The sequence below is a fragment of the Stegostoma tigrinum genome, chromosome 4 (assembly GCF_030684315.1).
Source record: "Stegostoma tigrinum isolate sSteTig4 chromosome 4, sSteTig4.hap1, whole genome shotgun sequence".
Lineage (NCBI taxonomy): Eukaryota > Metazoa > Chordata > Chondrichthyes > Orectolobiformes > Stegostomatidae > Stegostoma > Stegostoma tigrinum.
The window spans coordinates 6,552,895-6,565,361 of NC_081357.1; the positions used below are offsets into that span (position 1 = coordinate 6,552,895).

General features: G+C 43.7%; 1 protein-coding gene across 1 annotated transcript in view; it reads left to right on the forward strand.

Moving 5' to 3' along the window:
* Positions 1-12,467, forward strand: part of LOC125452340 (dynein axonemal heavy chain 8-like) — a 1,165,100-nt gene that overhangs the window by 552,341 nt on the left and 600,292 nt on the right. Inside the window, exon 32 of the mRNA XM_059645122.1 lies at positions 648-835. Within this exon, the coding sequence (XP_059501105.1) occupies positions 648-835 (188 nt within the window). The remainder of the gene's footprint in view (positions 1-647; positions 836-12,467) is intronic.

The window sequence follows — 12,467 nt, forward strand, 5'->3', positions numbered from 1 at the left end:
ATGACCAGGTAAACTGTGGTACACATTGACTATGACAGCCTTTTCATGTGGTCAACATTTTTAGTCATTGCGGGCACCAACGCAAATTGGTTGGGGGTGCATGGAGATCATTCTTCAAACATGAGAATGACAAGAGAAAAGCTGCCAGCATCTTTTGCAATAAACGGGCTCCTGGAAGTGCTGGTCACAGACAAAGGGCCATGATTTACCAGCAGCATTTCCTGAAAGGATGTTTCCCTTCATGGGAAATGCTAGGAACTCTCTGTCACAGAGCTGTGGGAGCAGCGTCCTTATGTATAATTAAGTCTAAGATAGACTCTTGATCAGTAGGGGAATCAGGGGTTACAGGGAAAGGGCAGGAAAGTGAAAATGAGGAATGTCAGATCAGCCATGATTCCATTAAATAGCAGAGGAGACAAGTGGCTAGGCAGCCTACTGCTGTTCCAACTTCTTATGATGTTATTATGGACTTATTGTGAACATTTTTAGTTAAGTTGACTGGGTTTTATCCATTGACACTTTTATCAGCAGGGAAGGAATGCCAAATTAAATGGCTTCTCAATTTTAAACAATGATCAGCAATAGATAATCAAATAATCTGTTTTGCAGTTGTCAAGTTGTTAATTTGTTCTCTTGAACAGAAACAGCGGAAAACAAAAATGTAAAAACGTTGAAGAACTTTTATCACAATGTAGCAGAACACAAAGATGTAAACAAATTAGTCGCAATACTCTCTGCTTCTGTCAACTCATTGAGGGATACCATCACCAGTTCACTAGAACGTTTTCAAAAATTTAAGATGTTATGGATAGAAGACAGAGAAACAACAATTAAGGTATTTCAAATATTTTTACTGAAGCGTTATCTATATAAAAAAAACTCTTCTTGAATTTCTCTTTTGCTAATTCATAGTGTTATTTGTGATGGAGCTTTCCTCCCACAAAATTTCAAGGTAGGTCCACCAATCCACTTGTGCACTTCGTTAATGGAGCCATTGCAAATATGGAGAAAAATGATTTAAATGCAACTAAGGTTTACTTGCTATCTTTAGATTATTTGAAGAAGTAGCTATTTGGATATACAAAGGGAACACAGTAAATATGATGTAAATAGATGTTTAAATGAAGCTCAGTAACATATTCAAGTGCATTCTACTCTTTATGTATATATACATATATATATAAACAATATGTCTTCATTTTTGTGTTTTTCTCAACTGTGAACTGAAATTAGAAAGAACTGTTTTTTTCAAACTGATGTTTTGCAATGATGTTTTGAAAATCAAGTGATATACATAACAAGCATCATTGAAACAGCTGCTTGAAGAAATTGTGATTGAATTTAGTTGCAGATACACTGAAGTAGAGGGGTTCAGTATTAGGTGAAGCTTTGGCTGGCAGCAAGAGCTTGGTTGGTTTATAGACTAGTGACCAGTCATTGATGACAAAGGCTTTTTACCTGCCAGTAGCTATGTAGTTGGTTAGCAGGTAAATGTACAACTTGGGATTGGGAGCAACAGGCAGAGAGAATAGCAGATCTCCACCAGCCAGGACCTCTTTTTGCGGGATCAGTGCACATGGACACCGAGATCTCTCTGCTCATCCACACTACCAAGAATCTTACCATTAGCCCAGTACTCTGTATTCCTGTTACTCCTTCCAAAGTGAATCACCGCACAGTTTTCCACATTAAACTCCATTTGCCACCTCTGAGCCCAGCTCTGCAGCTTACCTATGTCCCTTTGCAATTCCGCACTACCCATAACTCCAACGACTTTCGTGCCATCTGCAAATTTACTAACCCATCCTTCTACGCCCTTATCCACGTTATTTATAAAAATGACAAATAGTAGTGGCCCCAAAACAAATCCTTGCGGTACACCACTAGTAACTGAACTCCAGGATGAACATTTCCCTTCAACCACCACCCTCTGTCTTCTTACAGCTAGCCAATTTCTGATCCAAACTGCTAAATCACCCTGAATCCCATGGTTCCGTATTTTCTGCAATAGCCTACTGTGGGGAACCTTATCAAACACTTTACTGAAATCCATATGCACCACATCAACCGCTTTACACTCATCCACCTGTTTCCACCTTCTCAAAGAACTTAGTAAGGTTTGTGAGGCACGACCTACCCTTCATAAAACTGTGTTGACTATCCCCAATCAAATTATTCCCTTCTAGATGATTATAAATCCTATCTCTTACAATCCTGTCCAACACTTTACCCACAACCAAAGTAAGGCTCACTGATCTATTATTACCAGGGTTGTCTCTACTCCCCTTCTTGAACAAGGGGACAACATCTGCTATCCTCCAGTCGTCTGGCACTATTCCTGCAGACAAGGATGTCATAAAGATCAATGCCAAAGGCAAATTTCCTACCTATGTTGTTGGTGCCTATGTGGACCACGACTTGGGGCTGCTCCTCCTCCCCCTTAAACACAATCTGAGACATCACCGACCCTGGGAGGCAATTAACCAACTGCAAGTCTCTCTTGTTCCCACAGAATCTCCTATCTGTCCCCCTAACTATGGAGTCCCCAATGACTCATGCTCTCCTCCTCTCCCCTCTTCCCTTCTGAGCAAGAGGGACAGACTCTGTGCCAGAGACCTGTACCCCATGGCTTCCCCCTGGTAAGTCTTCCCCCTCCTCCGCCACAGTATCCAAAACGGTATACTTGTTATTGAGGGGAATGGCCACAGTGGTTGGGAAGGTACTGTCTGGCACTGTCTGCCTGTTCCGTTTCCGTCCCCTGACTGTAACCTGTCTACCTTTTTCCTGTACCTGAGGTGTGACTACCTCCCTGTAATTCCTCTCAGTTACCCCTTCAACCTCCCAAATGATCCGAAGTTCATCCAGCTCCAGCTCCACTTCCCTAACTCAGTTTCCGAGGAGTTGGAGTTGGGTGCACTTCCCGCAGATAAAGTCAGTAGGGACACTAGTGGTGACCTTTATCTCCCACATTCTACAAGAGGAGCATGCAACTGCCCTAACATCTATTCCCACTGTTCTGAATTCCCATACGCAGACTATTAAAAAAAAACTAGTAACCTTACCAAATTGGCACTCAGAACCTTTTTTTTTGGGTAGAGGAGGAGGATGCATGGGAGACACTACCTAAGTAGTGTTTCAGGTAAAGCAACCGCCCAAATATATTCCCTCACTTACTCAGCTGTCCCGTGTCTGCTGCAGCTCAGCGTGTGCTCCGCCTATTCGCGAGGTAAGTTTTTAAAGGATAACTTACCTTCCCGGCAACCCCTTGGTCCTTGCTCTCACTGCTCCCACTGATGCTGCAAAAATGGAGCAATGGCCTTGACAGCACGAGGTAAGTTTTTAGACTGGAGAAAAAAAAACAACCTTACCTTCATGGATAGAGCAAGGTCAAGAATGGATGTTGCAGGTTCCAGGGTTTAGATCTTTCATAAAGATCAGGGAAGGTGGTAAAAGAGGGGGAGGTGTGGCTTTGTTAGTCAAGGACAGTATAACGGTGGCTGAAAGAACTTTTGACGAGGACTTGTCTGCTGAGGTGGAATGGGCTGAGGTCAGAAATAGGAGAGGAGAGGTCACACTGCTGGGAGTTTTTTATAGGTCTCTTAAAAGTTCCATGGATATGGAGGAGAGGATTGGAACAACGATTCTGGGCCGGAGTGAAAGGAACAAGGTGGTCATTACAGGAGACTTTACTTCCCCAACATTGACTGGAAATGCTATAATTCTAATACGTCGGATAGATCAGTTTTTGTCCAACATGTGCAGGAGGGTTTCCTGACACAGTATGTCGAAGGGCCAACAAGAGGGGAGGCCACACTGGATCTGGTACTTGGTAACGAACCAGGGCAGGTATTTGATTTAGTGGTAGGTGAGTACTTTGGAGAGAGTGACCATAACTCGGTTACATTTAGTTTAGTGATGGAAAGGGATAGGAACATGCCACAGGGCAAGAGTTATCGATGGGGGAAGGGCAATTATAATGCAATTAGGCGAGACTTAGGAGACATAGAATGGGGTAGCAAAATGCAAGGGATGGGGACAATCGAAATGTGGAGCTGGTTTAAGGAACAGATATTGCATGTCCTTGACAGGTATGTCCCTGTCAGGCAGGGAGGAAGCGATAAGGTAAGGGAACCGTGGTTTACTAAAGAAATTGTATCTCTTGTTAAGCGGAAGAGGGAGGCTTATGTGACAGTGAGACGAGATGGTTCAGATGAGGCGATGGAGAATTTACAGATTAGTATGAAGGATTTAAGAAGAGAATTAAGAAGAGCAAGGAGGGGCCATGAGCAGACATTAGCAGGTAGAATAAAGGAGAACCCTAAAGGTTTCTATAGGTATGCGAGGAATAAGATAGGATAGGAACAGGGTCAGTCAAAGACAAAAGTGGGAAGTTGTGTGTGAACCCTGTGGAGATTGGAGAGGTGCTAAACAATAATTTCTCATCTGTTTTCACTCAGGAAAAGGAGAATATTGTAGAGGAGAATACTGAGTCACGGGCTATTAGAATTGAAAGGATTGATGTTCGTAAGGAGGCGGTTTTATCAATTCTAGAAGGTGTGAAGGTAGATAAATCCCCCGGGCCGGATGGGATTTTTCCTAGGATTTTCTGGGAAGCTAGGGAGGAGATGGCAGAGCCTTTGACCTTGATCTTTGAGTCATCGTTGTCTACAGGTTTAGTACCAGAGGACTGGAGGATTTCAAATGTTCTGCCCTTGTCCAAGAAGGGCAGTAGAGATGACCTGGGTAATTATACACCAGTGAGCCTTACATCTATTGTAGGAAAGGTTTTGGCAAGGGTTATAAAAGATAGGATTTATAATCATCTAGCAAGCAACAATTTGATTGGAGATTGTTAACATGGATTTGTCAAGGACAGGTCGTGTCTCACAAATCTCATTAAGTTTTTTTGAGAAGGTGACCAAGTATGTGGATGAGGGTAGGGTAGTTGAAGTGGTGTACATGGACTTCAGTAAAGCCTTTGATAATGTTCCAAATGGTAGGCTATTGGAGAAAATGCTGAGGCATGGGGTTGAGGGAGATTTAGCAGTGTAGATTAGAAACTGGCTTTCTGTAAGAAGGCAACAAGTGGTGGTTAATGGAAAATATTCAGCCTGAAGCCCGGCTACTAGTGGTGTGCCTCAATGATCTGCTTTGGGACCACTGCTGATTGTCATTTTTATAAATGACTTGGACGTAGGCTTAGCCAGATGGGTTAGTAAGTTTGCGGATCACACTAAAGTTGGTGGAATGGTGGACAGTGTGGAAGAATGTTGCAGGTTGCTGGGAGACTTGGATAAACTGCAGAATTGGGCTGAAAGGTGGCAAATGGAGTTCAATGCAGATAAATGTGAGGTGGTCGCCACATTACCAAAAGGATGTGGATGCTCTGGAGAGGGTGCAGAGGAGGTTCACCAGGATGTTGCCTGGTATGGAGGGTGCTAGCTATGAAGAGAGGTTGAATAGATTAGGATTATTTTCATTAGAAAGACAGAGATTGAGGGGGGACCTGATTGAGGTCTACAAAATCATGAGGGGTATAGACAGGGTGGATAGCAAAAAGCTTTTTCCCAGAGTGGGGGACTCAATTACTAGGGGTCATGAGTTCAAAGTCAGAAGAGGAAAGTTTAAGGGAGATATGCTTGGAAAGCTCTTTACACAGAGGGTGGTGGGCACCTGGAACGCGTTGCCAGCGGAGGTCGTAGACGCAGACACGTTAGCATCTTTTCAGATATGTTTGGACAGGTACATGGATGGGCAGGGAGCAAATGGACACAGACAGTTAGAAAATAGATGACAGGTTAGACAGAGGATCTTGATCGGCGCAGGCTTGGAAGGCCGAAGGGCCTGTTCCTGTGCTGTAGGTTTCTTTGTTTCTTTATCTTTGTTTCTTGATTCACTTTGGGAAAAATAATAGGAAAGCAGAATACTGGGTCAATGGTAAGATTCTTGGTCTTGTGGATGTGCAGAGGGATCTTGGTGTCCATGTACATAGATCCCTGAAAGTTGCCACCCAGGTTGACAGTGCTGTTGAGAAGGCTTGCGGTGTGTTAGGTTTTATTGGTAGAGGGATTGAGTTCCAGAGCCGTGATGTCATGCTGCAACTGTACAAAACACTAATGCGGCCTCACTTGGAATATTGTGTACAGTTCTGGTCCCCCCATTACAGGAAGGTTGTGGAAGCATTGGAAAAGTTACAGAGGAGATTTACCAGAATGTTGCCTGGTCTTGAGCAAACGTCTGATGAGGTAAGGCTGAGGGACTTAGGTCTGTTCTCATTGGAGAGAAGAAAGCTAAGAGGGGATTTTATAGAGACATACAAGATGATCAGAGGATTAGATAGGGTGGACAGTGAGAGTCTTTTTTCTAGGAATGATGACTTCAGCTTGTACGAGGGGGCATAGCTACAAATTGAGGGGTGATAGATTTAAGACAGATGTCAGAGGCAGGTTCTTTCCTCAGAGAGTGGAAAGAGCGTGGAATGTCCTGCCTGCCAATGTTGTTAACTCAGCCACATTAGGGACATTTAAACAGTCCTTGGAAAAGCATATGGATGATCATGGGATAGTGTAGGGGAATAGGTTTAGATTAGTTCACAGGTCGGCGCAACATCGAGGGCCAAAGGGTCTGTTCTGCGCTGTATTGTTCTCTGCTCTATGTTCCCATCGACACTCTGGCTTGTGCTGCTGCTGCTGAAAACAAGAGGGCCTCTGCTGCCAAAGGTAAGTTTTTATACTGGAGAAAAAAAACATACCTCCCCATCAGCACTCTGGCTCACACCACTGCCACTGAAAAACATGAGGAAAGCCAAGAAGAAACTTGCATCAGCAAGGATCAACTCAGTACTTCTTGGAATAGAGACTACTAAACTGCTTTCCCAAGTTTCCTTCTGTCTATGTGATTTTTTTTCCCCGTTTGTAACAAGATTAGCATTTTAAATTTTGTCGTTGTAGCCTGATGTTTTAGAACTGTTTACTGAAAAGACTCCACAAAGGCCAGCATCCCATCACCAAGCCATCCTTCATTTACTGAAAACAATCAGGCAGCATCCACAGAGAGAGAGGAAGCTAACTTATCAAATCTAGATGAGTCTTCTATGTGAAGTGTGGGGAAGACAGCATTTGTGCAGTAGTCGGGGGATGGGTGTGAAGTGTTCAGGGAGAAAGGGTGCTGATAATGCAGATTAAATGATTGGAATGTGCGAGTAGCAGAACAATGGGATGCCCAACTGCCAGCAGAGAGACAACAGATGATCCCACTGGAATGGGGGAAGGAGAGAGAGGATATGGTGACAGAGAATGCAACAAGTAACGCTAAAAGAAAAGGAAGAAATGGGAATGAGTTCGCAACCTGAAGGTGTTGAACTCAATATTGTCCAGAAGTTTGTAAAGTACCTAGTTTGAAGATGAGACGTTATTCCTCCAGTTATTGCTACGATTCACCAAAGGATTGCATCATGCTGAGGACAAACAAGTGGGCATGCAAGCAGGATGTTGTGTTAAAATGATCAGCTACAGGATGGACCAGAAGTGTTCTGCAAAGCAGCCGCCCTGTCTGCATTTAGATACACCAACGTAGAGTAGGCCACATTGGGTGCAGTGGATACAATAGACCAGATTGGGAGGTGATGGTTTAGTGTTATTCTCGCTAAACTGTTAATCCAGAGACCCAGAAAACGTTCTGGGGACCTGGTTAGAATCAAACTATGACAGATGGTCAAATTTGAATTCAATAAATATCTGCAATTAAGAACTTAATGATGACCATGAATCCATTGTCGATTGTTGAAAAACCCATCTGGTTCACTAATGTCCTTTAGGGGAGGAAACTGCCATCCTTACCTGGTCTGGTCTGGCCTGTATGTGACTGGAGCCACAGCAATGTGGGTGACTCTTAACTGCCTGCTGGGCAATTAGGGATGGGAGTAAATCCTGGCCCAGCCAGCAACGCCTTCATCGTATGACTGAATATAGCAAAAAAAACTGGGGGAGATACAGATGAAATACTGCTTTGCCTGCAAAGTCTGTTTAACATAGAACACGGAATTGTACAGCATAGTACAGGCTGTGCCAAACTTTTACCCTAAACCTAAGGTCTATCTAACCTCCACCCCTACCTTATACTATCATCCACATGCCTATCTAATTGCCGTTTAAATGCCCCTAATGAGGTCAACTCCACTGCCATCTCCGGCAATGTATTTCACACCCTTACTACTCTCTGAGTAAAGAACCTACCCCTGAGGGGTCACCTCTCATCCTTCATCGTTCTGAAAAGAAAACCCTAGCTCTCTCAACCTTTCCTCATAAGACCTTCTCTCCATTCCAGGCAACTTTCTGGGGTAAATCTCCCTTGCACCTTTTCCAATGCTTGCACATCTTTCCTGTAATGATGTGACCAGAACTGGACACAATACTCCAAATGTGGTCGAACTAGGGTTTTGTATGGTTGGACCATAACTTCACAGCTCTTGAACTCAGTCTGTCTATTAATGAAAGCTAATACACCATATGCCTTCTTAACAACTCTATCTACCTGGGTGGCCACTTTCAGGGAACTGTGGACATGAACTCCGAGATCTATCTGCTCCTCCACTCTGCCAAGGATCTTTCTATTGGTCTGCTTTCAAATTTGACCTTCCAAAATGAATCACCTTACACTTTTTAGCATTAAACTCCATCTGCCACTTCTCAGCCCAGCTCTGCATCCTATCAATGTCCCTTTGTATCCTAGAATAGCCCTCCGCACTATCTACAACTCGACCCACCTTCGTATCGTCCATAAATTTACTAATCCACCCATCCACTCCTACATCCAAATCATTTACAAAAATCACAAATAGAAGAGGACCCAGAACAGATCCTTGTGGCACACCACTCGTAACTGAGCACCATGTTGAATATTTTCTGTCCACTACCACTGTTTGTCTTCTGAGGGTCTGCCAATTCTGAATCCAATCTGCCACATTTCCCCCTATCCCATGCCTCCTTGCTTTCTACATGAGCTTACCATGGGGAACCTTATCAAACGCCTTACTGAAATCCATGTATACCACATGCATTGTTCTATCTTCATCCATGTGTTTGGTCACCCCTTCAAAGAATTCAATAAGGTTTGTGAGGCATGATCTACCCCTCATAAATCCATGTCATCATGAATCAATCTGTGCCTTTCCCAGTGATCATAAATCCTATCTCTCAGAGCCCTTTCCAATAATTTGCCCACCACTGAAGTAAGACTAACTGGCCTATAATTTCCGGGGTTATCCTTAATCCCTTTCTGAACAAGGGAATGACATTTGCCACTCTCCAATCTTCCGGCACTATACCCATAGACAGTGAGGGTGAAAAGATCATCGCCAAAGGCCCTGCGATCTCTTCCCTCGCTTCCCATAGAATCCTTGGATAAATCCCATCAGGCCAAGGGACTTACTATCTTCAAATTCCTCAAAATTCTTCAAAATCTTCCTTACTAACATCGACCTCCTCTAGCCTACCAGCCTATTTCATACTGTCCTCTCCTATAACTAGGTCCCTCTCAGTTGTGAATGCCGAAGAAAAGCATTCATTAAGGACCTGTCCTATTTCTTCAGGCACCGTACATAAACTCCCTTTACATTTCTTGATTGGCCCTACCCTTTCTCCGGTCATTCTCTTATTCCTCACGTACATGTAAAAAGCCTTTGGGTTTTCCTTGATCGTATCCACCAAGGTTTTCTCACACCTCCTTATAGCTCTCCTAAGCTCTTTCTTCAGCTCCTCCCTGGCTGACTTGTATCCCTCTAGAGCCTTTTCCGATCCTTGTTTCCTAAACCTTGTATAAGCATCCTTCTTCCTCTTAACTCGTTTTTCGACCTCTTTTGAGAACCAAGGTTCCCTCACTCAGCCGCATCTTCCCTACCTGCTAGAGACAAACATATCGAGCACACACAGTATGCATTCCTTAAGTAATCTCCACATTTCTATAATGCTCTTCCCTGAAAGCATCTGTTCCTATTTTATGTTATCCAGTTCTTGCCTAACAGAATTATAATTATCCTTCCCCCAATTATAAACCTTACCCTGCTGTATGTACCTATCCTTTTCCATGACTATTGCAAAAGTAACAGAGTTTAGGCCCTGGGATGGTGAGCAGGGAAGAAGTGAAGGGGTAGGTGTTGTACCTTCTGCAGCTACATGGGAAGGTGCTATGGGAACCTTTCATGGGGTAGTGTTAGTGGTCATCATGGAATAGACTTGAGTGTCCCAGAAGGAATGGTTCCTGTGAAATGCAAATGCAGACGGATGTGTGAGGGCAAGATATCTTTAGTGGTGCTGTTCTCCTGGAGTTGTCTGAAATGGCAAAGGATGAACCTTTGAATGTGGAGGCCAGTGGGACCAAAATGTGAGGATAAATGGGACCTAATCACACTGTTGTAACTGATGGGAAGGAGCAAGGGTGCAAGCTTGGGTGATAGGTTGGTCGTGCTGAGGGTCCTGTCAACCACAGTGGGCAGGAAACCACAGTTATGGAAGAAGGAAGTCATGTGAGCAGCGCTGTTTTAGAAAGTAGTATCATCCAAACAGATAAGACATAGGCAATGGAACTGGGTGAATGGGGTGGAATCCTTTCAGGATGTGGGGTGGGAAGAGGTGTATCAAGAGATATCAAGGTTGCAGAAACAGCAACTCATTCCGCTTAGGAATGCTGCAGCCCAATGGTATCAATGCGGATTTCACAAGCTTCAAAATCTCCCCTCCCCCGACAACATCCCAAAAACAGCCCAGCTCGTCTTCGCCTCCCTCACCTGTTCTTCCTCTCACCTATCCCCTTCTCCCACGTCAAACCATACCCCGATTTCCTACCTACTAACCTCATCCCACCCCTTGACCTGTCTGCCCTCCCTGAACTGACCTACCTCCTCCCTACCTCCCCACCTACACTCATCTTTACTGGCTCCATCCCCACCTCTTTAACTTGTCTGTCTCCTCTCCACCTATCTTCTCCTCTATCCATTTTCACTCTGCCTCCCCCTCTCTCCCTATTTATTTCAGAACCCTCTTCCCCTACCCCATTTCTGACGAAGGGTCTAGGCCCGAAACGTCAGCTTTTGTGATCCTAAAATGCTGCTTGGCCTGCTGTGTTCATTCAGCTCCACACTTTGTTATCTTGGATTCTCCAGCATCTGCAGTTCCTTTTATCTCGGGTCTGGGCCCTTCGTCAGGTGAAGTCAACTGATGAAGGGTCCCTATTAACAACTGTTCACCCTCCTAGCCAGATCATTATCAACTCCTTTATCTATCCATCTGTTCTTCTCTCTATTTGTGCTCTTTCCTATCATTTACTCCATAACCTATCCTCCTCCCTATTTTCTGCATATATTCTGACGTTTTCCCAGCTACCATCAGTTCTGAGGAAGGGTCACTGGATCAGAAACGTTAATTCTGCTTTTTTCTTCACAGATTCTGCTAGACCTGCTGAGCTTTTCCAGCAACTTCTACTTTTGCCCCTGACACTCCTGTTTATATCTGTCAGCCAGGACTCACTGATCAGATCAGGTTAACAAGCCCAATTAGGGAACTCATGTTCTGTGTGCTCTGTCTGACTGATATTATTCCTAATTTACCTCTGGCGAGATTCTTATTTCTTGTAATAAATTTAACTTATTGTAAGAAATTAATAAATGTGATTAATTAAATTTATCCCTTAAATCTATTTGTCTGTCAGTCAGTTGAGAATAGGAGAAGATTGGGCTGAGAATTTAATTGGATTGCCTTGTATTCTGATGAAGTTATGTTCTTAATAATAAATTGTGATTTTTTTGTTTGAAGTTGTAGCTTTTTCGTCATACTAATGTTGTCTCTAGTGTTCAGGGATGTGTAGGCTCGGGAGATTAGGGATAGGGTAGGGGAGGAGATCTGGGTGGGATATCTGTTTACAAAGTCTGGTCAAGAACACTTGAGAATGACTAAGTGTCCAGTGATAACAAAGCTGATTTGGTTTTTCTCACTATCCCTGTGTCATAACAATAGTCCCAGAGGAGCAGAGGTCTCCTCTGTTATTAGAGATGACTCGTGGTGGTTTAACTTGAGGCTGATTGTGCCTCAGGGAAGGGGTAAAGTTGTAAAAGAAGGACCTTTATGGTGACCTCACGACAGCAGGTTATACTCCAGCAGATTTATTTGAAATCACAGGTTTTGGAGTGGAGCCCATTCATCAGGTGAAGTCAACTAATTAAGGGGCTCAGCATCGATAGCTTGTGATTTCCAACAAACCTGTTGAATTGTAACCTGGTGTCATATGACTTCTGATTTTGACAATTTCAACAATTGCACATACCACAAAATTTAAAGAATTATAGACTCTGAATCTGTGATTGGTAGTTCTAAAGATGCCTGACATTGATGGGATAACAAAGTGCGGAGCTGGAGGGGCACAGCAGGCCAAGCAGGAAAGTTGATGTTTCGGGTCGGAACCCTTCTTCAGAAATG